The sequence below is a fragment of the Barbus barbus genome, assembly GCF_936440315.1.
Source record: "Barbus barbus genome assembly, chromosome: 27".
Classification (NCBI taxonomy): domain Eukaryota; kingdom Metazoa; phylum Chordata; class Actinopteri; order Cypriniformes; family Cyprinidae; genus Barbus; species Barbus barbus.
In genome coordinates this window covers 6691751-6716824 of record NC_136755.1, presented here as the reverse complement: position 1 = coordinate 6716824, position 25074 = coordinate 6691751, and the positions used below count along the sequence as shown (strand labels likewise).

Here is a 25074-nt window from a genome sequence, read left to right as displayed (position 1 = left end):
GTGTAGGTCTGAGAATTAGAAAATGACAGAATTCATATTCAATTCAGTCCCTTTTAACTACATATTTCACCTCAGGTTACTTCAAAGGCACTATGTCTTTATTTCAGATGAAGAGTTTATTGATTTGCTTAAAGTGCTATTAAAGGGTTACTCCACCCCAAAATGAAAATGCTGTGATTAATTACTCACCCTCATGTCGTTCCAAACTCATAAGACCTTCGTTCATCCGCGGAGCACAAATTAAGAGATTTTTGATCACGTTATTTTTCATAATTAATTAACACGTTAAACTGACAGCCCTAGTTATTAGTAGTATACATAAAATTATCATGATAATGTTAACTTGCTAAAAGCATCCTATAGGACAAAAGTGTAAAATTAACAATAGAATAGAATAGAATACAATAGAATTTGTGCTTTACACCAGCATGAAAAACACCAATTTACTGCTACAAGGTTCTTTTTCTACACTAAAAATATGAAAATGTGAAATAATAAATGATAATCTCACATTGTTGGTGCAAAAATGTGGTTTAATACATTCATTCAGCACCTAAAATACACCGCTTCAAACACTATGAGAATGTGCTACAACGTCACACCGATTCCTTTGATCCCTGTCAAGTGGAAACTCACAGCAGCATGCTCAAAATCACAATTAAACAAGAAGCGACAGGTGAACAGGGCAGAAAATATACAGTTGTTGTGTAAAAGAGATACAGAAGTAAATAAACAGTAGTAATACAGAAGAGAAAAGACATGCTTTGGTTTGTTAGATCTGTAATAAAAACAGTATTTCCTTGGATTATGACTGTAATGTAACAAATTCAGATTCTTGAGAGATACAAAAATGACGTTCTGTGAGTGAGTAACTATTAGATGAACTATTAAGCTTTGTGAAACAACAATGGCAAGCAAACAAATGACAAAAGATGACGCATAAAAGCGCTTTTCTAACTCTCCCCATTTAAACCTGGTTATCCTCTCTCTCTCTCTCTCTCACTCATCTATTGGTAACTGAAGGATACAGAATGATTAAATGAAAGATGAAAACAAGGTTTCTCACACACAAAACCTCATCCTGCTCTGAAATGTATTTTCTAGATGCACTAGTGTACTAGCACCAATGGCATTAATCAGGAATATACAACATATCTACAGGGAACTCATGCAACTGTTTGATATTAATAGTGAAGAACTTAATAGAGTCAACTTGTATGCATATTATTCTGTTAAGATATTATGTTTTTCCATTCTCTTGTGAGCATATAAGTTGAATATAGACATCGTGTCATCAGATTTTCCACACACTACTAACACTCAAGAGGCCAAAAGTGTGGGGAATTTTTTACATTATGTAACATACATTAACATATCATACAGAACATTTTTTGTTTGTTAGCTCATTGGAAGCATTCATTATTGCAGATCAGTGGTGGGTTTGATGCCATTTTTCAATTAACATGATATTATTAACATGATATTACCCACAATATAGTTTGTTGTAGTTGTAGAGGACAGTTGACAATGATTTAAAGCTGGTGTGATATATAATCTACATCTAAACCAAATACCTGATCTTAAGTGGATCCAACTGTGCTTGCATTGTTTACATACATTTTCCCTTGCAAGATATGTAACATTTAGTTTCTCTGAGCTATGATTACATTTACACCAATCATGCTATGATCTTTCTGCATTGTTAATGTAATTTTTTTCATCATCTAGTACTTTATTCTGATAGACACTGCAAAAACGGCAGGGTTTGCAAGGCAGCCAAAGAACTGTCAAGCTTCCCACATTTTTGATCAATAAATTTCAATTATTCTAGTTGTATTACATAAAGAATAAAAAATATATTGTATAGAGATTGCACCTAGAATATTTCTAACTAAATAAATATTCTAAATCTATGCATATTTAGAACAAAAAAAATCTATATTCACTAATTTCCATGACTTTGCCAAATCATAAATGTTCAATTTCCCTGAATTTCCCGGTTTTCCATGTCTGTGGGAACCAAATCCTAAAACCTAAACCTAGGATTGTTTCAGAGTAAATGAAATGCTACATTAGAGCTGCTTTGCCTTTGCAAGAATCAAACTACACGGCACAGTGTAAATGCTCTGAGTGATTAAATATATGCAAGGAAGAATGCAAGCATGCACCAATCACAATTCATTATGAAAACAGATGCAAGAAAGAAGACCAATCACCATTCAGTACGCAAATATCATGATGATGGCATTTAACGTTTGAGTGATTTTATCATGGCATCAAACGGAAATTATTTTATTTGGTAACACTTTATTTTAAGGTGTCCTTGTTGCACGTTACATGTACTTAAAATAATTTATGCATAATTACATGCAAGTAACCCTAAACAAAACTCTTAACTCTTAAATCTTAACCCTAACCATATAATAAGTTCATGTAGTTCATTAATATTACTCAGTACTTAAATGCATGATTACACTGTAACAAGGACACCTTAAAATAAAGTGTAACCTCTTATTTTTTAATGATGAACGTTAAAAATAATAGATAAATTAGTGGTTTTAGGCTAAATTAATTGCAGAAATTTCATATTTAGGGTTAAGGTTTGAATATTTGAACCCTGAATATTTGAAGAACATCAGTCTGTGCTGCTTTGCAAACACTGCAAGTCATCAGCTGACAGACAAGAAGGAACTCTGCAGTCATTTATCGCAGGTAATACAATGTTAAAGCAATAGTTCACCTCAAAATGAAAATTCACCCTCATGTCTTTTGAAACCCACACCTCTTGTTTTTGCTTTTATGGTGATTTTTTGTTCTTTTTTGGAGATTGATAAGCTCTTGTCCCCATCCATTTTCATTGTACCAAAGAAAGTTATGGGTTTTAATCAACATGAGGGAGCAAATTAATTTACACTTTTGGTTGAACCATCCCTTTAAGTATGATGATAATGGCCTATATTACAAAGCCCTATCATGTTGATTTCATACACCACTAAAATACAAAAACCCTTGCTGCTAAAGCCTCACTCATCTCTACAATATACATACAGATCAGAGGAGCACAAAGCATCAAACGTCTGTTAAAGAGTCAATGGGTGCCACTTGAGGTTCAGTGGGAGGGCTAGGGATTTCTTCTGTCGGTTCAGATTTGGGTTCAGGTTCACGCTCAGACATTGGCTCCACCTCTGACACCAACACCTCCACCTGCAGGGTCGGAATGAGTGGGAAGAAACAGACTTTTGATTGGTTGACAGATTCAAGAACTAACAAAGAGTTAAAGATGAGAAAGCAATGCATTGACTATAGCTCTAGCTTCACATTAGATGTTTTCCAAAATCAAGCAAGGTTGAATCCCAACTGGTTAAGAGTGTACCTGAGGTTGGCTAGGGGTGACGGCCTCGGGCTGAAATGGGGCAGCACGCTGTCTAAAACCAGGAAGCTGCAGAAAAACATAGGGATCTCTCTGTTATATTAGTTAATCATGGAAAGGAAAATTTAGAAGAGGCGATCGTAAAATACAAATAAAAAATATTTCTGAACACCACTCTTCGTGCTGAGTTATTTTAGAAAACAAATCACATTTTTACTAGAAGTTTACCAATCTGTTACACTATTAATGATTGTATGGCCAGTCATTGATGTTTCTGTTGAGTGCATAAATGGCCAATCACAAACATTATTATTAGTTAACGGCGGAATCTGACAGGAGTGTGCACACTCACCAACTGAATTCTGCACTCTTGTGAATTCTCTCATCATAAACAACAAAGTGCAGATACAATGCAAAAAAGGGATTCATTCTGAACTGTAGACAGCTTCATTCATTATAACAGGAGTTTTAGCGCAAATGCATAAGTCACGCTACACTCTTAAAATAATGGTTCCAAACTGGGGTCATTGTAGTGATGCCACTGAAGAACCATTTTAGGTTCCCCAAAGAAAATTAAAGGTTCCTAAAGAACCTCAACTGTCAAGAACCTTTTGTGTAATATAAAGGTTATATGGATGTTACTGAAAACATAAAGAAACTTTATTTTTAAAAGTGTAGACTGTTATGATCCACTTCAGTTACGAGCAAAGGTAAAATGTCACTGTATATTGACCCTTGGAAAAGTGACCCTTGACCTGCCAAACAATCGCCAAAATCAACATACTTTCTCAGTCCTACTATTTCATTGTGCATGTGTTTAACTGACCTGCACACCACCTTTAGCCAGAGCATTGAGTCCAAACAAGATGGTTACAATGCAGATCGCCAACTCCACCACCAGAAAAAGAACCAGTGTGGTCAAGAAGCCATCGATCAAGAGCTGAGAGCAGCCGAAAGAGACAGAAAAACATCAATCTAAGGCACATGCTCGTCCAAATGTTTGTTAGTTGACAAGAGATTTCCTCTTTCAGTTAGTTACAAACATGGACAAGCACATCAGTAAGCTAAAGCTGATATTGCTGAAATATTAAAAAAACGTTAGCAAGAGTGACCATCTGAGTTTTCATAGCACATCTGCAAATAATTAAAGGTGCAAAACTGCAAAGTGCAAAACTGACAACACAGTCTTCAAAATAACCCACGGCCTGCTACCATATGCATTCTCTCGCCTTCAAATATACACAAAGCTACTAGTCATTTTTTTGAGAAAGATAAGAAAAATAAGCAGATCCTGAACTGTAGGGTGAATTCAGGCAAATTGGACCACTTTCTGAGATGCTGTCACACTGGTGATGACCCAGTTTACCTGAATTAACTGAATTATGCTTGAATTGCCTTAAAAACAACAAAAATGTTACTTGCTATTTACCTGTTTTTTTTTCTTGCATTATCAGCATATAATTAAGCACATTCATATAAACAAAGGCAAACATAAAAGGTAAGAATTACTTACTTTACAATTTCTCTCGACAGTATAAGTGCACTTCCTGAAACAATGTTGTTGCTTTGGAAAAGCAGACACAAAAGACAAAATGATGTTGAATTTTGTAAATGCAGCTATAAAGCTATTATCCATATACAAATGTAGCTGCAAGCACACCCAATTAGCCAATTTAGAAAAACTGTTACAGTTTTTTGGCTTCCTTGACAAACGACAGTGCCCTCAGAGAGGTTTTGGACTTCTGAGATTGGGACAAGCCCCATAGGACATAGACATAATTGGACAGCTAATATTAACGATGTTTCTTACTGAAAGAAATGATTCACTTTTTTCCAGATACCTTTTGAGTTTAGTTGGTGTCAGACCAAGGACCAGATTTACTAAACAGGGCAAATTAGTACGAGAGTGCAATCCCATAAAAGTACAGATGGGAGTGGGAGGTTAATATATGCTGTTTTTGGACGTTAAATGATGGTGGAGATACCAGTAAACTGAATAGCGTATACATTAGCAAACCACCTTGCATGATTCATTTAAACTCACTGCGTTTTTAGTGTTTTTCATGCCAAAAGAGGGTTAGTGCTGGTGAAAGCTGTTAGTAAATCTTGCCCAAAAAAAAAAAAACCCATTACAAACATGAGCATCAGTCAAAAATGTACAGTAAAAATAAAAACTTCAAACCAAGAGAACAGCAATATTCCATCTTAATATCCCATTTTATACATTTTTATTTTCCGCATTTTCCATTTTAGATCTAAAATAATTTGTGTTTAAAAACATTTCACTTTACTGTCCAAATACCTTGAAAGGGCACTGATTTTATTCATTTTCTCCTTCATTGGAAAAAAGTCTGTACCAAGTGCAAAGGGTCTGTATCCTTATAGTTATTAATCTACTCTCTTATAAATAAATAATAAGACAAATTATACATTACAAAGCAGTAACAAACTAATAGGAGAGACGTGAAACTATCATTGTGATTATGCCAATAACTCATCTCTCACAACAATTAAAAATTATGATAAACCAATTACAATTATATATTTCGATCAAATTGCTTAAACTGGTTTCCAATTTAAAGCAATTTAATAAAGTAGAAGTTGCAGGAGATCACGTGACCCACCGATGGCAATGGCAGTGTAGTTCGACAGCTCCCTGACTCGGTACCCTTAATCTGTTCTTTTTCTCAGTAAAACTATCAGTATTCGGTAAGCTTTTGAGTGTTTTAAAGGAGATACGAATGAAGATGGCAAAACGTCAATTGACACTGGCTTCGCCAGAAAAAAAGCGAGTTAAAGATCCTAATCATGTTCCTGAAGGGGAACTTCGGGCCATTGTTGCCGACGAGTTAAAGATGCACCTCAGTCTCGTCAGGGAACTGTTTAAGGAAGAATTCGCTCCAATTGCGGATAGACTTGGAGTTCTGGAAGAAGATGTTCGTCTGATAAGAAACAACTTTGACAACATGCAAACAGCTCTTCGTCACGCAAAAAAAGACACCGTGGAGGTCAAGCTGGCAGTGGACTCTCTTCAGGAAAAGTTGGCGAGAATCGAAGATAAAAGTCGCCAGTCCAATATCCGTCTAGTGGGGCTGAAAGAAGGAGTAGAAGGAGATGACCCTCTGGGATTTATACAGAATCATCTTCCTAAATGGATTCCCTCTCTTGCTGGCAAAGAAATGGAGATTGAAAGAGCCCACCGTATTTACAGCGGCGAACGTTCGAAATCAACCCCTCGTACATTCATCTTCAAGATGCTGCGTTATCGAGACCGGAATGCAATCCTGAATGGAGCCCGAAGCGCTGGACAAATTCTTCATATGGGAGCGCCGCTGCTTTTTTTCCCAGACTATAGCACTCACACGGCGTCTAAAAGGAAAGCGATGGCATCGGCGAGGAAGAAACTAACTCAGCTGGGGATATCATCCTTTGTGGTTTACCCCGCGGTAGTGAAAGTTACTCACCGAGGGAAGATTTCTCACCTCGAGACACCGGCAGAGGTTGAAAAGTTCGTTCTCAATCTGGATCCCGCCACAAAGTCTTCTTTGAAGAAAGATGTAGCGGTTGCGTCACGAGAATCCGAGGTGAACGAGGATGAATCTGCAGTTCCTATGGAGGACATTGCTGAGAAAATTTGACAGTCTCTCCATCCTAAAAATGACCGAGTCAGATGTTGACGGACGAGCCGGACGGCTAGGGTGGTCGCGTATCCAAAGGCTGTTACTTTGAGGGCAGATAGAAGAGTGTGTTCTAACTCTTTGTTTACTGCCCATTTTGTTTTTGTTTTTGTCATTGTTCTTATTTTTGTTGTTTTGTTCTATGCCCCGGACTGCCCACGTAAGTTTAATTGGTCTAATGTATGCCTATGTATTAGTTTGCGTAATATTTGTATGTCCAGATGCATATGCATATGCTCTGATCACCGTTATCTTTCTGGTGGATTACTTTCTGGTCGATTACTTTCTGGTCCTCCCATCTTAGTGGTTGGTGTGAGTTGCTTTTCTCTTTTTAATATATGGCTATAAATATTTTGTCATGGAACGTCAATGGGTTAAACAGCCCTGTTAAGCGAACCAAATGCTTAGATTACCTAAGAAGCAAAAAGGTCTCTATTGCTCTTATACAAGAGTCACATTTGAAATCAGTGGACGTGCATCGCTTTCAAAATAGATATTTTAAAGTGATATCTGCCTCTTCGGCTGTTAACAAAACTAAAGGGGTGCTGATAGTGATTAAACGTAATAGTGGTTTTTCAATTATAAGAACTGGTGGAGATACAGAAGGCCGAATCACTTATGCTGTTGTTTCCTTAAATAATACTAATTATGCTTTTATGTCTATATATGCACCCACCGAGGGTGATAACTCATTTTTTCAAGAATTACTACGTTTAGTTGTGAGTTTAGAGGACTGTCTTGTGGTGTTAGGGGGCGATTTTAACGCGGTGTTGGACCCCCAGTTGGATAGATCTCATGTCTCTAAGTCTGATTCAGTGATCTCTGGATGTTTTAATTCCTTTTTGCGACACTCTAATATATGCGACGTTTGGCGGTTACAAAATGATGGGGCTAGGGATTATACATTCTTTTCAGCTCGTCATAAGAGTTATTCAAGGATTGATTATCTACTTATGTCCCCTTCACTGATTCCCTATATTAGTAAAGTTAATATTCTACCGATTCTTTTATCTGATCATTCTCCGATAATTACATCTTTAACCCCCGCATCATTGGGCACTAAAAGCAATCGATGGAGATTTAATACCTCCTTGTTACAGGACTGTACATTTGTGTCTGAGTTACGCAGCTCCTTGATGGAGTTTTTACAGATTAACAGAGATTCAGCCTCTGACCCCCAAGTATTATGGGAAACCACAAAATGTTTTATTAGAGGTAAATGTATAAGTTTTTCGTCCTTTAATAAAAAGCGTAGGGAGAGCCGTAAATTTGAATTAGAAAAACAAATTGATCTACTAGAAAAGGAATTAAAAAATAACTTTTGTGAGACCAAAACCAAAATAGTAAATGTCCTTAAATCGGAATTAAAATCCATATATTTACATAGAGCTGAATTCATCATACATCGTACTAGACAATCATATTATTTCCATGGAGAACGGTCTTCCAAGCTGTTGGCTTTGAGGTTGAAAGATAATGAATCTAAGACTAGTATATCAGCTATTAGACATGAGGGCTCAGTATACACTCAACCTAAGGATGTAAATAGGGTATTTGGAAACTACTACCAACTTTTGTACACTTCAGATTCCAACTCTGACCCAACAAACTTTGATTTATTCCTTAAACAGTTAAATCTACCCAAATTAAATGACTCTCAGCGCAACATATTGGATAGCCCTTTGACAATCGAGGAATTAAAATCCGCCTTGGATTGCATGAATAGTAATAAAGCACCTGGGCTAGATGGGATTCCCCCAGAGTTACTGAAGATATTATGGGACATAATAGCGCCTTTGATTCTTAATTCTCTTAACTTTGCGTTAGAAAAAGGGGCTTTACATAGGGACCAAACTACAGCTTTAATAACTTTGCTACTGAAGAAAGGTAAGGATCCACTTGAATGCTCTAGCTACAGGCCAATTAGCCTTCTATCCACAGATTCAAAGCTGTTGGCAAAGGTCCTGGCCTTAAGATTGGATCGATGTATAGGAGACCTGATTACCTATGATCAATCAGGTTTTCTAAGGGGGAGATTTGCTGCAGACAATATACGTAGGCTTCTGCATATTATTCAACAAGCAGACTCATATACAGCTTCCTCTGCAATCCTTTCTCTGGATGCAGAGAAAGCATTCGACAGAATCGAGTGGAGCTTTTTGTGGTCTGTCTTAGAATATTTTGAGTTTGGCTCCTTTTTTCTACAAGCAGTCAAAACTATTTATTCTAAATGCTCAGCCAGAGTAATCACTGGTTCTTCTATCTCCCCTTCCTTTTATCTTGGCAGGGGCACTCGTCAAGGCTGTCCCCTGTCACCCTTGCTTTTTAATTTGTCATTAGAGCCTTTGGCCCAAGCAATCAGACAATGTTCTGCAATAGTTCCAATAAGTTGTATGAATACATCCCATAAAATATCACTCTACGCTGATGATGTTTTGTTGTATATATCAAACATCACAGACTCGGTTAAGGAATGCTTAAAATTATTTGATACATTCGGTAAACTGTCTGGTTACAAGATTAATTGGAGCAAATCCATACTTATGCCCCTTAATTTAGCTGCTAAATCAGAGATTCAGAATTTACCCACTACAATTCCTGTCAGCGACCAATTTAATTATCTTGGAATCAGAGTTTTTCCTTCATTATCTCGCATTTCCAAGTGGAACTATCAGTCTCTTCTGGATAAGATTAAGAGCGATCTTCTGTGTTGGTCTCCACTCTGTCTGGCTCTTCATGGAAGGATAGCCACCGTTAAGATGAATATACTTCCGAGGCTAAGCTTTTTATTTTCAGTGTTACCTCTGACACCACCTATTGGCTATTTTAATGAGATCAATAAAGTAGTATCCAAATTCTTGTGGAATAATAAACGGCCTAGAATTCGTTTTAAATCGATGCACCGGCTAAAACCTCATGGTGGCTTATCCCTACCAGATTTTTGGTCCTATTATTTATCATACCAGATGAGACCACTTAGGACTTGGCTAGATGTTGACTCCCCTGTCCCATGGCGGGCTTTAGAAACTAATATTATTTACCCATTGCGTCTACAGGATTTACCCTTTACGGGAATATTGAAGAAAGTTTTGGAAAAGTTTGGTCCAATTATATGCCATTCTATCAAAACCTGGAAAGCAGCAGAGAAGATTATGGGAGCTTCAGATTCTTACAGTGACTCTACCCCCATTTGGCATAATAATAATCTTTGTACTGGCAACAAACCGTTCGTTTCCAAATGCTGGACTGAATGTGGTATCTACACTTTAAAAGACCTGTACAACGATTATGGGCTTAAGTCCTTTCAGATGCTAAAGGATGAGTTCTCGCTCCCAGGATTTTCCTTTTTTCTGTATTTAAGATTAAGATCTGCACTGAAAGCTTACGGAGTACCCTGGTCGATTAAAATATCTCCTCATCCTATGGTAAATTGGATAGATTCTAGTATGGCTTCCAGAGGTATTGTGAATATAATTTATACATCACTTGTAGTACGACAGTATTCAAACATTCCGATTGAAGGTTTCTGGGCAAGAGAACTTGACACTGTGATTGATTGGGACAACGTCTGGGGAAATTGTTTTGCTACCTCTAAAAACCCAGCTCACCAAATGATCCATTATAAGTTCATCTATAAGGCATATGCCACTCCTTGTTTATTATATAAAATGAAAAGAAAGTCTGACCCCTTCTGTCACCTGTGTAATAGCTCTAGTCAAGGTACATATATACATATGTTCTGGGACTGTCCCCGAATTGCCTCGGTCTGGGCCTTGGTACAGGACTTATTGTCGGATCTTCTGAAGACTCAGATCCAAAAGGACCCACTGCTTTTTCTTTTGCTGGATGATTCATCACTATCGTTGTCTGTCAATCAAAAAAGGATTCTGTCTGCTGCTCTTACTGCTGCTAAAAAGGTTATTTTAAAACTGTGGCTGGATCCATCTATCCCAGTTAGATTGACGTGGATGTCATACTTGCTGGACATTGCCCGGTTGGAGTGTACCACGGCCAAAATACATGGTGCCACCAGAAAGACAATACAATTTTGGTTAGACCTTACTGACAATTTATCAGACCTCTCGAAATCCTGAGATGACATATATTTATGTAATTTTATTTATCACCTTTTTTTTATTTTTATTTTTTATATATGGGCAGATCTAGGGCACTGCTGTAAAAAGTTGTAAATCAAAAATCTGTAATAAATAAAGAATCAAAAAAAAAAAAAAAAAGTAGAAGTTGCATAAACACAATCCCACATCAAATCAGATGTCAAGTAACAACATTACCTGTCTTTTTTCTCTGTATATTAAATTCATTTCAACATAATCCTTCAATTCATTAAGCTCCTACACAGGCAACAAATTAAACAGAAGGTCTAATCAAATGATACGTATTATTAATGCAAGGTTTAAGCAAACCAATATTCTACTATAAAACAGTTTCCAACTTTGAAAGCACTACTTTGACTTTATATAAAAAAGCAGACAAACAGGTCTTTACTAAAGATTCACAAAAATTCTTCAACCATGTGAAGTATACAGACCTGGCCTTTGACAGACACGCATAATTATTGAAACTTTTGAAGATGCTATGTTTTGCACTTCGGTACAGTCCTTTGAAAAGGCATCAAGGAAATTGCTTAAAGAAAAAACTGTAACAAGAAAGTTGATGTGGCCAGTTCATCACATCATCACCCACTTACAGTGTTTTATCCTTTCCAGTGCACCCAAAACTCACCCACATGCATTCATCATCAATATACTGTATGCATACATATCTACATGTTTATATGTGCAAACCCATCTTCCCATAATGCAAGGCGCTCAGCAGTGCAGTGAGAGAGTAGCAGTTGTGTGAGCTCACCACAGCATAGATCTCCAGTCTCCTGCAGTGCTCACAGTGGTACGTGTCCTGACGGTAAGGCAGGTGACGGGACAGCAGCCCAAGAACAGCAGTGGAAAACGCTGCACTGACCAGGTGAGCAACCAGTGTGGCTTTCACCTTCACATGGTGGGACAGAAGTTACTTTGCAGCTCATATAACTCATTTACTGTAATTTGATAAAACACTGAAAAATTAAAGACAATGCATTACTGAAAAAAACAACTTTGAAATACAATGCCATTCAACAGTTTGGACACACATACTTTTTTATGATGATTATTTTTCACAGTCAACAAACTATGAAAATGGAAGCATGGGCAAGCATTATGTAAGGACCAGATCAAAACTCTCTTGTAAACTTGTTCTACTTCGTTGTATAGATTAAAGCTCGACAGGTTTCAAGTAGTTCACATGAGTGACTAATATGTAGTTATGTGATTGTTGGCTCCAAACCAAATACCTCTCCTGCCAACCTGCTACCAGCGTCCACCAACAGCTGAAATCATCACACTTTCAAAAAACAGATGAAGAAACACCTCTTCTGCAAGCACTTAACTACCACACTTGAACACACTCTTCAACTAATGCACTAATCTTTCATTCAAACTAATCTAGTTGTCTTTTTTCTGTTCCAAAACCAAAAGAAACAACACAAAACAAAACAAAACAAAAAACAAGAAGACAAAACAAACGCCAAATATAACAGAAACAAAACAACTTTTAAGAAAATCACTACTTATATTTTCCTACAAAATTAATTTCAAACATTTATGCATAAACATTAAGAATTCACTATCTGCTACACTCTTAAAACTAAAGGTGCTTCACGATGCCATAGAAGAACCTTTTTGTCTAAATGGTTCCATAAAGAGCCTTTAACATCTGAAGAACCTTTCTGTTTCACAAAAGGTTCTTTGTGGCGAAAGAAGGTTCTTCAGATTATAAAAAGGTAAGGAAGCGATGGTTCTTTAAAAATGGTTCTGGAATCAAAAATGGTTCTTCTATGGCATCGCTTGAAGAACCCTTTGAAGCACCTTTATTTTTAAGAGTGTACAAAAGCAAACAAAACAACTTTTAAGAAAACCATAAACAGTTACTATTTTTCATAAACATTAAACATTCACTATCTGTTCCAAAACAAAACAAAACAAACACAAAACAAAAAAACAAAACAACCTTTAAAAAAAATCGTAAACAGGCATGATTCATATTTTTCTATAAAACTAATTTCAATCATTTATGCATAACATTAAACATTCACTATCTGCTCCAAAACCAAAACAACTTTTAAGAAACATAAACGAAAAAGGAATAATTAGTATTTTCTACAAAACTAATCTCAATCAAATGCATTAAAAAAATAAGCGAAATATAAATTTAGTCAAGCGTGTCCAAAATGTTGACTATTAGTTACGGTCCAGGGTGGGTAGGTGAGTAGGTTAGTATAGTTTCATTAACTCTGCAAACCTTGAACTTGTACTCACCCAGAACAGAGACGGGAAGCGTCCAGCATGGATTAAAATGGATCCAGACACAAGCAGCTGATAACAAGAGAATTTTTGTAACATCCTTAGTAACAACTGGATTCATAATTGATTAAACACTCTGCTTTTAAGGTCCATTCAGCTTACCTGAACAACAATCACCACCACAACAATGACATCAGCAGAGAAGTGAACCTCTTCATAGATCTGAAGAATGGTGACGCTCAGACACAAGCACAAGACTGCAATGATGATCTGAATGGACTGAAACAACAAAACAAGCTCAATGAACTTAACCTGCCAAAAATGCCATTTCAATGGTTTTATAACATTATACTTTTATTTGATGTCAAAGATTTAATTTTGAGGAATTTTTTGACACTCTAAATAGCTTCGAACATTTGCATAATTAAATTATTACAAAGCTATTACATTGCATGAAATGTGCAACACTGTGGCTTACAGTATGAGAAATAACTGGAACTCTGGTGTATGGAAGATATTCCAGTGCACTTTTTTATGCATTTGGTATGATATTTGTTGCAGTGAACGTGACGCTCACCCCCAGCGCTTTCGGCTCCACATTCTGAAATGTCTTGACCTGCTTTGGCGTCAGGTTTCCTGCAGGGCGCGTGGGGCCCTGACTCTCAATGCCCATGCTGATGTCAGGCAGTTTGAGGCCTGGCTATGCTAAAATCAGAGAATCAGTTGGCGATAAGAAGTGTAAGAATACAGCTGGTTATGAAGAAGAAACCGAACTGAATAGGGAAAAAGAGAGAAATAAGAATGAAGACAGATAAGGACAGTGCAGGACCGAATGAAAAGGACAAAAATATGGATGACTGAGCATTAAATCGCATTAACGCTCAAAAAGGTTATGCTCATGGTGTGATTTGTGCCGGAAAGTCTATTAAAAGTTTACTGATGTCAAGAAATCATATTTTTCCATGCTATATCTCTGGCCTAAAGGTGCACCATAGAGGGATGCAGTGATCAGATTAGCCTAATATGGGTTTTTCAATGGACCATTCTTAAACTCACAACCCATAATCTCAAATATGTGGTTACTGACCTGTAAATGTATTTATCGTTACTAACCCTAAACTGATAAAGTGTACACAACTGCTATAGCAAACATCATTACATCACAATATTTAGTTAATACTCATGTGCTTAAAAATGGTGCTTAATAGAGAATTAACTTTTAGAAATATTATAAATTTGACTGCACTGACAGGACTGGATGAGAACTGAACTGAAATGGTTAATGACACTGCTGTCTTCAGTAGAGCTGCCATTGCAGTCGTTTGGTTAATAAGGAAAATACAGAACTGAATCAAGGTCAATTAATCTGAATAACGACACTGTTGTTTTCTTTAGAGCTGTTTTATAGCTGGATAGAATTTGTTTCAAAATTTGATCAACTCTGTAACATTGACACTGTTATTAAACTGAATCGAATCACTTAACTGCCTTGACCCAAACAATGGTAATTATCTTCTGTAGAGCTGTTTTACTGCTGAAACTGAAGTCATTTTATAGTTATTGAAATTTGACAATGCTTTACTCCTGTGGAGCTGTTTGAAACATTCTGTATTGTATAAAGCACTATATAAATAAACGTGATGACTGACTTCACGCATCTCTTTTTTCACTCCATTTTCTATAATCCATTAAAACAGAACAGTGATCAATGCAAAATTTTTGTGCAAAATAACATAAAAGTGTCATATCACTGATCACTGTAGAAATAACTAGGCTTAAGTGTAATGTATATTACTTCACTTTGTTGAAAGTGTACTTTGCTAGTATTCCATTATGAAACTCTTTGACTTGAATTTCAATGGGAAAAATATGCTTTAAACTATAAAAGATATAGTTCACCCAAAAATGAAAATTTTGTCATCATTTAATCACTTTCATATTGTTATAAACCTGAGATATTTAGAGAAATTATAGTAATTCAATGGGAACTAAACTGTTTGGTTACCAACATTACACAAAATATTTTGTGTTTGCAGAAAAAAAATAATAATAATCATTTGGTGATGAAAAAAAAAAACTTCCACCAGTCCACAACCCATCCTAAACAGTATACATCCCTCTGAACCCTCTCTAGAGTGTCTAGACACCTTTTCAAATAGGACAGCCTCTCTGAGGAATAAGATAAACCCACAAGTTCCTACAAAAACTGGTTACTCCATTTACCCATCATAAAGGAGAGGTTTTTAGGCACTTGATGTACTTCATTTAGTCTAAAAATATGATATTCAAAGCAACTAAGATCTCTATAAAGATCTCCAAAGGGATTCGCCAATGTGTCAGTCTGAGGAACCCCAAATATTGCCTCCAGCAGGCCTATCTTTACAATAGGCTATTGCATACAGCCTTACATATTCCATCAGCAGACCATTTCAAATCTATATAAGGATCATAATGTATTAAAGAGCGCATCTTTACATGTCTTTGCGTGCATTTTTATCATATACAGCTATTTCACATGTTCAACGGATGAGATATTAAATGCTTTCTTAGCCTTGAAGGCAAGATGAGCAGCCAAAAATAGACTTAGGACAAAACGTGCAGCTTCATCAGTCTCCTCGCATCCGCAGTGTCCCGCACTATGACAGCATGCAACTATTTCTGAGCATAACTGCGCCACGAATAACGCTAAACAGAGCGACTCACCCCAGTGCTGTATTGTCTACTGCTTCCCAAATCCTAAAGGCGTGTAACCTTCAGTGCTGTCATGTATACTATAGGTGAGGCCGCGCGCGCGTTCCCGTCCCAAATCGATATTCATTCAAAGACGCGCGTGATGCTACTTACCTCTGCAGCTCACTGCAGTCAAGCCAGCCGCACTTTGAAAAACACGGTCAAGCCAGCCGCACTTTTTTTATATATGCGCGTCTAATCGTGCACTTACGGTACGGGTGCTGAGATATGGAATTATTTTTGTGTCAATAAAAATGAACATAACTTTATAAAAACAAACGTAACTTTTCCAGAAACGATCAAAAATATGCCATTACAAAAGAAGAAAAACACAATGAAAATGAAAAAAATTAACTCAGTCGCACAAATGTAACATGCTCTTCAAATAGGCTTAATTATTTGTTAATGATTTTCATAGATTCGTTTTCGCAAATCGTGGATTCTGAATGCGTTGCTACAGATTTCGCTTACGCTTCGCAAATTTTCGTTTGCTGTTTTGGCACAAACCTCTCGTGGGGGCGGGCTTAACAGCGATCCGCTCTGATTGGCTAGTGAGCTTTTGATGGACAGCTGCTCTCTGACCTGGAAGCACGGAGCGGCATCACCTCCTCAGCTTGTGTGGGACAAGCTGAGGAGGACGATGATGCCGCTCCGTGTCTCTCCTGAGAGCTCATCTTAATAATAATATAAACCAAGCACGACGTATTGCACACAAATCACCGCGGCAGCTTTCCAATATGCACAATTTTTCCCCTCATAGATGTATTCTATGGAATAATCAGAATTAGATTAGATTAGATTAGATTCAACTTTATTGTCATTTATGCAGAGTACAAGTACAGAGCTAATGAAATGCAGTTAGCATCTAACCAGAAGTGCAAGAATATAGTGTTTTATATACATATAAGTGCAGAGTAAGTGAAGATATGATTTACAGAATATACAGTGGAATTGTTATATACAGTATTGAGCAGAGTATATACAGAATATAAAATAGGAATGCAATGTAGGGATTGTATGTACATTATGAACAGAGCAATGTAGATTATATAGATTACAGATTATATATACACATTATGAACAGCAGAAACGTGAGAACAGTGGTAATACATAAATACAGCTGGATGAGTGTGCAAAGTATTGATAGAACAATGTATTCTATGCAAAATAGCAGTAGTGCAATATTTTATAGAAATAGTTTACTGTGCTTGTACAGTAACAACTTTAAACAGTTTATAGTGTAATGACTTTAACAATGTGCAGTCTGTGCAAAATATGAGTAGTGCAAATGCATGTGTGTAAAGTACTGTGACCAGTGCAGTAATAAGCAGGTGCAGGAGTTAGATTAGTGGTGTGGCGTTCAGAAGTGTCACAGCTTCGGGGAAGAAGCTCTTCCTGAGCCTACTGGTGCGAGAGCGTAGGCACCTGTAACGCCTGCCGGATGGAAGGAGGGTGAAAAGTCCATGGTTAGGGTGAGAGGCATCCTTGATGATGTTTCTTGCCCTGCCCAGACAGCGCTTATAATAAATGTTCTCAATGGAAGTTAACTGGGTGCCGGTGATCCGTTGAGCAGTTTTCACCACCCGCTGGAGTGCTTTGCGGTCAGATGCGGAGCAATTGCTGTACCATACTGAGATGCAGTTCGTGAGTATGCTCTCAATGGTACAGCGGTAGAATTCCACAAGGATCCTGGGATTCAGGTGAACTTTCTTAAGGCTCCTTAAGAAGTAAAGGCGCTGCTGTGCCTTTTTGACCAGAGTAGAGGTGTTATGGGACCAGGTGAGGTCATCAGAGATGTGGATGCCAAGGAACTTGAAACTCGACACACGCTCCACTTCAGCTCCGTTGATGTAGATGGGTGTGTGTGCATGACTCCTAGTCCGCCTGAAGTCCACAATGATCTCCTTTGTCTTCTGGGTGTTTAGCTGTAGATTATTGGTGGCACACCATACAGCCAGGTGCTGCACCTCATCCCTGAAGGCTGATTCATCGTCATCCTTGATCAGACCTACCACCGTGGTGTCATCTGCAAATTTGATTATGGTGTTGGAGCCATAAACAGGAACACAGTCATGGGTGAAGAGGGAGTACAGGAGAGGGCTCAGTACGCAGCCCTGTGGCACGCCGGTGTTCAGGGTGATGATGGAGGAGGAGAGGTTATCTAACTTGACGGACTGAGGTCTGTTAGTCAGAAAATCTAGAATCCAATTACAGATGGGTGTGCTGATTCCCAGCAGGCTGAGCTTGGAGATCAGCTTGGAGGGGACTACTGTATTAAATGCAGAACTGAAGTCCATGAACAGCATTCTCACATGTGTGTTTTGACTGTCCAGGTGGGTGAGGGCAGAGTGAAGCGCTGTTGAGATGGCGTCCTCTGTTGACCTATTGTGGCGATAGGCAAATTGGAATGGGTCCAGTGTAGCAGGGAGACAGGATTTTAGGTGGGATGCAACCAGTTTCTCAAAACACTTGGCAATGATGGGGGTGAGTGCAACAGGACGGAAGTCGTTAGGGACCGAGGCAGTGGAATGTTTCGGTACTGGTACGATGGTGGAGGTTTTGAAGATAGTGGGGACAGTTGTTTGGGCCAGGGACAGATTGAAAATGTCCGTGAAGACCTCAGCTAGCTGCTCCGCACAGGCTTTAAGCACACGACCAGGTATTCCGTCAGGGCCAGCTGCCTTCCGTGCATTCACCTTACGCAAAGTGGAGTAAACGTCTGATGTGGAGAGAGTGAGAGGCAGTTCACTGGGTTGATGCTCAGCTTTGAGTGAGATCTCCTTATTATTTTGATCAAAACGAGCATAAAAGTGGTTGAGCTCGTTTGGGAGGGAGGCAGAGCTGGAGGGGGGCACAGAGTTAGGTGGTTTGTAATCTGTGATAGATTGTATGCCTTGCCACATACGCCGGGGGTCTGAAGAATTGAAGTGATCTTCAATCTTCTGTTTGTGTGTGAGTTTGGCCTGGCAGATACCCTTCCTCAGGTTGGCTCTGGCTGAGCTGTAAGCCTCCTGGTCTCCTTGCTTTGAGCAGGAGGCGAACCTCTCTGTTCATCCAGGGCTTCTGATTGGGGAAGATTTTTATTTTTTTGTGTGTAGTCACTCTGCTCACACAGCTGTTGATGTGCTCCATGACAGAGTTGGATTAAGTGTCAATGTTAATCTGAGAGTTTGTGGTGGCCTGGGCAGCAAACTCACTCCATTCTGTGAGCTGGAATTGATGTTGAAGAGTGGAGTCAGCACCTTCCAGCCAGATTTTAACAGTCCTTGTTGTAGGTTTCACACGTTTGATGACCGGGGTATACTTGGGGAGCAGGAACAAAGAGAGGTGATCAGACTGACCCAGGTGGGGGAGGGGTGTGACTTTGTAGGCATCACTCACATTAGTATAAACGTGGTCCAATGTTTTATGTCCTCTTGTAGTGCAGGAGACATTTTGATTAAATTTAGGGAGAACAGATCTAAGAGTGCAGTGATTGAAGTCCCCAGCAACAATAAAGGCTCCATCCGGGTGCAGGGTTTGTAATTTGCTAATAGCAGCACAGAGTTCTTTCATAGCCACGTTAGCATTAGCGTCCGGAGGTACATAAACTGCAGCAGCAACAATGCAAGTAAACTCACGTGGTAGATAGAATGGCCTGCACTTGATAATCAGGAACTCCAGCTCAGCAGAGCAGTAGGTATCAACAATGACAGAGTCTTTGCACCATGATTTATTTACATAAATGCATACTCCACCACCCTTGTTTTTACCAGAGGTTGCTGCTACTCTGTCAGCCCTGAAGAGAGAGCGTCCATCCATATGCACCACGCTGCATGGAAAAAAATCTGTCTTTATGAAAAACTGGTTTGACAAAGGTGTTATTTTTGTTTTAGATTTGTTAAAAAAGGATGGTAACTTCTATTCTTATTCAGAATTTTCAGAACTCTTTGAATTGGAAATCTCACCTAGAGTGTTTGAACGGGTAATTAATTCCATTTCACCCAAATTGTTACATTTGGTTTAGGGACATTGTTACAGTTCTTTAAAATGTGAAATCCCAAAAACATTTGATTGGAGGTCTGGAGCTTTGTAATATTAAATGTAACAATTTCTGGATTAGAAAAACACTTATTAAGAAATTTAGTTCTAATCCTAAAGCATTTTATAAGTGGAAACTAAATTTCCCCTTTCTTTCTACTATTCAAATTTGGGCTGGTATTAACAAGTTTCTGTTACCTAACAAGATAAAAGAACTTCACTATAAAATTCTTCATATGTACTATCCCTGTAATTCTCTACTTTCAAAATGTAAGTTGGATATCTCGTCACAATGCACATTCTGTAATTCTAATTTGGAAACAATATCACACTTATTTTTTGAATGTGATTATGCACAGGATTTATGGAAAGAAACGTCTTGGCTTGTTTTTTCAGCTTACAACAAACTTTTAAATTTTGAAAATAAGTAATGTACTGTTTTTGATTTGGGAATCAGGATCAAAGGAGCTGGATGATATGTTAAAATTATTTCATCTTCATAAATCTAAAGTTACTGATTGTATGCCCAATTTTAGGATTTTTCGTATTGATTTGAAATTATTTTATGAACCCCTCCGCTCATCACTTAATAAGAAAGCTGTTAAAACAACTATATTGATGAAAAAAAATAATTACTTTGTTGTAAGGATTACCTCCTGAGTATTTCTTGAAGTTGACATTTTGTGTAATTTTTCATTTTAGTTATAGTTTATCTTAATTTTTCTATAAATTATTTATTTATTTTAAAAGATGTTTATAATAACTATTATTTCCTTTTTCTTTTTTTTTTGTTACTACTTTTATTCAGGTGACTAATGTTTTATATTTTGATTGTGTGTGTATTGCTTTTACTTTGACTGTATCCCCTGTGAATGTTATTTGTTTAATAAAAAAAAAAAAAAAAAAAGCACTTAAGAAGCTGAGGAGGACGATGATGCCGCTCCGTGTCTCTCCTGAGAGCTCATCTTAATAATAATATAAACCAAGCACGACGCATTGCACACAAATCACCGCGGCACGAATCTATGAAAATCATTAACAAAGCCACTGACGTCTGTGCTTCCAGGTCAGAGAGCAGCTGTCCATCAAAAGCTCACTAGCCAATCAGAGTGGATCGCTGTTAAGCCCGCCCCCACGAGAGGTTTGTGCCAAAACAGCAAACCAAAATTTGCGAAGCGTAAGCGAAATCTGTAGCAACGCATTCAGAATCCACGATTTGCGAAAACGAATCTATGAAAATCATTAACAAAGAATTAAGCCTATTTGAAGAGCATGTTACATTTGTGCGACTGAGTTAATTTTTTTCATTTTCATTGTGTTTTTCTTCTTTTGTAATGGCATATTTTTGATCGTTTCTGGAAAAGTTACGTTTGTTTTTATAAAGTTATGTTAATTTTTATAAAGTTATGTTCATTTTTATTGACAAAATAAATAATTCCATAAAAGTGCACCATTCCTTTATTCCATGCACGGTGCATGATGCACGTTTATAATAAACACATTTATCATCAACGTTGAAAACAGTTGTGCTGCTTTATATTTTTGTGGAAAAGTTCAGGATACTTTGATGAATCTAAAGTTTTATTGAAATATAAATCTTTTGCAACAAATTGATTAAATTTGCGGATTACAAGATTTAATTGGTTTTCTTTTTTAATGTTACACTACTGCCACATAGTGAAATAAAAGAAACCTTTCCAACACTTTAAATCACCATCTTTTATTTTCAAAACAGCCTGCTTCGTAGGTTATAAAAAAATAATCTTTCAAAATCAGTGGCGTGCAGGAGAATGCATCTAGTCCTGTGACAGGCTTCACATACTGGGCTTCGATTGGATGCAGTTATCCAACTACAGACAAATAGATAAATGGAACAGTTTTTCAAACCACTAGACAGAACAAGTTCTCCCTCATTTGATTATAAAACACACATTTGGCAATATCACAATTTACAACTGATTTCCCCAGAATGAAGACTTCAAATTTGTACCGTTCAGTGACAAACCACAGGCTGGGAAAGAATTAAAAAATAGGTGCAGGTCACTCCCAATATAGTGGATGTAGCCACAAGTAGGTCCAATATATTGCTGTGCAAATGCAACACACAACTACAATTTTTTTTCATCATATTTAAGAGCAAAAACAAGTCTCTTTGACTATGATTTTTCCTGTAACAGATTGGCTCAACTATCTCCCAGTGCTTCGAATATAAAAATTGAATGAAATCCAACCAAAAAAAATCCTTCGAAGCCATTTTCTCAGTTCCAGTGTTGAAGTTCCTGTGTTTTGCCTTTAGGGCAGAGTGAAGTGGTCAATATTGAACGAGATAACAAGGCTACATAGTTCTATAACAGGTCCAAAATACCGAAATAACACATTTGAGTATGATTTGTTACGCTGAGAAACATCTACCCGTACTGCACATTACTGATCAGCACAACTTTATGCAGTACAAAATTCTTACTTAAATTAAACCACTTGAAAAGCATCTTTGAAAGCTTAATTTTTGCATTGGTGCAACATTCAAGAGATAATTCACCTAAAAATGAAAATTCGGATATTTACTCACCCTCATGTCATTCTAAACCTGTATGATTTTCTCCAGTGGAACACAACAGATGATATTTTGATAAAAATAGTTAACAAACCTGTTTCTATTCCCATTGTCTTACATTCATTTATTATTATTTTTAAACAACTTATAACAAAAGTAACTGAGTGGGAACCAAAACTGTTTGGTTATCAACAATCTGAGGGTGAACAAATGACAAAATGTAATTTTTTTGAGTGAACTATCCCTTTTAAGACTATGAAAGGAAAAATAAAAAGTTAAAACAGACATACCTCGTCTTAACATTCAAAAATTGGAAATAGATAAGAATAAGGTACAAAGGCAAAGACTAAAAAAGATGTGCGATATAGCAACTCTGAACAATGCAGACAGAGTACAGGAAACAACATTTTATCAGAATGCAAAATATGACATTTCAAGTTGAAATTAGCAGATGATCAGTATAGATAGTGAAGCTGCTTCTCTTAGGAAACTTTAAATTTGACTTTTAAGGTCCATCAAAATTTGTAATATAAAATGATTTAAGTGTATTTTAAACTGAGCTGACTGAACAGCTTCTAATGTCAATTAAAAAGGTTGAAGAGGTCAATGAAAATCTTAAACTGACCATCTACATATATATTTCAGATTTTACAGAGGCATAAAATCTGATACACTTTAGACTGAAACAAAGAGTTGTCACATAAATTACAGCATAAATAGGAACAAACTGAAAAAGGACTACTGTAGTACCTAGAGTTGAGGATCTTTGAGTCTTACAGCGCAAAAGTAAAAAAAGGGCCGATGTGCAGTTTTTACCAGTTTTTTTTCCTCTCGGAAAGCAAAGTGGTTCAGCGACAGGGCTTGATACAGCAGAAGCCCAATTTGGCTCAGAAAATAGGTTTACAGTGAACCTAGCAAACTAGACGAGTACATCAGTTGGGTATGTTGGGCAGGTGACCGTTTGAGCTGTTCAGCATGCTGTTGCTCAGCGTGATGGGAGATTTGCCGTTATGTGCCTGACCGTTGTGGGACTGTGTGTTAGGAGCTGGTCCGTTCCGTTCTTCCAAACGAGGAGAATGTCCTCTGAGAGACTCTCTCTCCTGGGGCGTCGCACTTCCGCCGTTCTCGGCGTCCCTGCGAGAGGAAGGAGTTTGCGGGACCGTCCTGCTAGGACAAAGATGCCTGAATCTGTTAAAAGCGATGGTTAGCAAGGCGCTGATGCACAGAGCTAAAAGAACGGACACCACTACAAGCTCCTGAAAGTAGCTGGGCTTGTCTGCTTGCTGGAGGTTTTCACCAGGCTCGGTCATTCGGGAGTTTTCCTTTTCCATGCCAAGCAAACGAGTAAAGTTCCTGCTTTTGCGAGTGGTGGCCGCCGGCGTATCTTTGAGTGTGACTGTAGGAACCACTTCGTCCGGTTTAGGCCTCGGCTCTGTTTGTTTAGGTGTGTTTAATCTGGTAGTGGAGACGGGGGTTTTAATTCCCGCTTCGGTGGACGGGGTGCTGTGTGGGCGGTTCGGGGTGGCAGGCAGGATGGTGGGGCTGCCCTTCTGTTTGACGTGGTTGACGACGATTGTTTGGCTGTAGCTGTTCTCCACAGCCTGGCACAAGTAGTGTCCCAAGGTGGACGGGGTCGCCACAAAGCTGAGGCCGCCGTCATCCGACTGAATGTAGATTTTGGGAGAGAGCTGGCTGTTGAGACGCTCCCAGTGGCGTTTGGCGAGGTGTGACGCTTCCGGACACTGCAGGTGCACTACTTCGTTTAGAGATACGGACACCACTTCACCTGGAGGACACACAGCTGAGGAGGTCAGGGGTCAAGGGTCAGCATACACACCACACCACGACAGCAACACAGACATGCAGTTAAACCACAACTGAATATGAATGTTATAAACAGGGCTTGAAAACGCTTGAAAAAAGGATGTGTATCCTTTGACCAGCTAAAAATGGGTTTAAGTCAGTTATTTCTGTTTTGCTGTAGTGTGTTAGTAGGAAATATCAGTTTATACAGACATTCATTTTGCCATTAACTGTAATAATCCAGTGAGATTTTTGTTTGCTCCACACAGAGATCTGATCATCATCAGTCTATCTGGAATGACATGAAGAAACAGAACAAACTGAAACAGATTAAAACTGTGGCAACGTCTCCAAGAAACCTACCTGCAAAGCTACAGTGCTGTTAAAAGTTTTAGGCAGTAAAATGCTGTAAAATGAGGATGCTGTCAAAAATAATGCCATAAGTAGATTTTCTTTATCGATTAACTTCTATTAACTAAATTAAATCAACTTTTGTTGTGAGCATCCTTTGTGTTTAAAGCAGCTTTTGCCCTCGGTGCACTTGTGCAGAGTTTTTCAGGA

At 37.9% G+C, this 25074-nt stretch overlaps 2 protein-coding genes across 4 annotated transcripts in view; both read right to left on the bottom strand.

Moving 5' to 3' along the window:
* Positions 1 to 517: 517 nt before the first annotated feature.
* LOC306847162 (uncharacterized protein) lies at positions 518 to 16302 on the bottom strand. 2 transcript variants are annotated; one of them, XM_079380965.1, is made up of 9 exons: positions 16251 to 16302; positions 13984 to 14111; positions 13569 to 13685; positions 13422 to 13478; positions 11917 to 12054; positions 4884 to 4934; positions 4197 to 4310; positions 3374 to 3439; positions 518 to 3204 (listed from the first exon to the last, which is right to left on the bottom strand). In XM_079380965.1, the coding sequence occupies exons 2-9, from the start codon at positions 14077 to 14079 to the stop codon at positions 3070 to 3072; spliced, it is 774 nt and encodes a 257-aa protein (XP_079237091.1). In that variant the 5' UTR covers positions 14080 to 14111; positions 16251 to 16302; the 3' UTR covers positions 518 to 3069. The 2 variants fall into 2 exon arrangements, with proteins under 2 accessions (XP_079237091.1, XP_079237092.1); XM_079380966.1 differs by having other exon boundaries at positions 16110 to 16266.
* Positions 16303 to 21860: 5558 nt separating this feature from the next.
* sema4ab (sema domain, immunoglobulin domain (Ig), transmembrane domain (TM) and short cytoplasmic domain, (semaphorin) 4Ab) overlaps positions 21861 to 25074 on the bottom strand; it is a 67727-nt gene continuing 64513 nt past the window's right edge. Inside the window, exon 15 of one of the 2 annotated variants that reach the window (XM_079380388.1) lies at positions 21861 to 24511. In XM_079380388.1, coding sequence (XP_079236514.1) covers positions 23643 to 24511 — 869 coding nt within the window. In that variant the 3' untranslated portion in view covers positions 21861 to 23642. The remainder of the gene's footprint in view (positions 24512 to 25074) is intronic. The other variant, XM_079380387.1, reaches the window with a different exon arrangement.

What these genes read in the sequence shown, in the direction of transcription:
- LOC306847162 (XM_079380965.1), bottom strand. Translation starts at nt 14,079, where the DNA reads ATGGGCATTGAGAGTCAGGGCCCCACGCGCCCTGCAGGAAACCTGACG. An exon ending in TGGAGCCGAAAGCGCTGGGG is followed by an intron (nt 13,686 to 13,983) that starts GTGAGCGTCACG and finishes TTGTTGTTTCAG; the next exon opens with TCCATTCAGATCATCATTGC. An exon ending in TCACCCCTAGCCAACCTCAG is followed by an intron (nt 3,205 to 3,373) that starts GTACACTCTTAA and finishes CCGACCCTGCAG; the next exon opens with GTGGAGGTGTTGGTGTCAGA.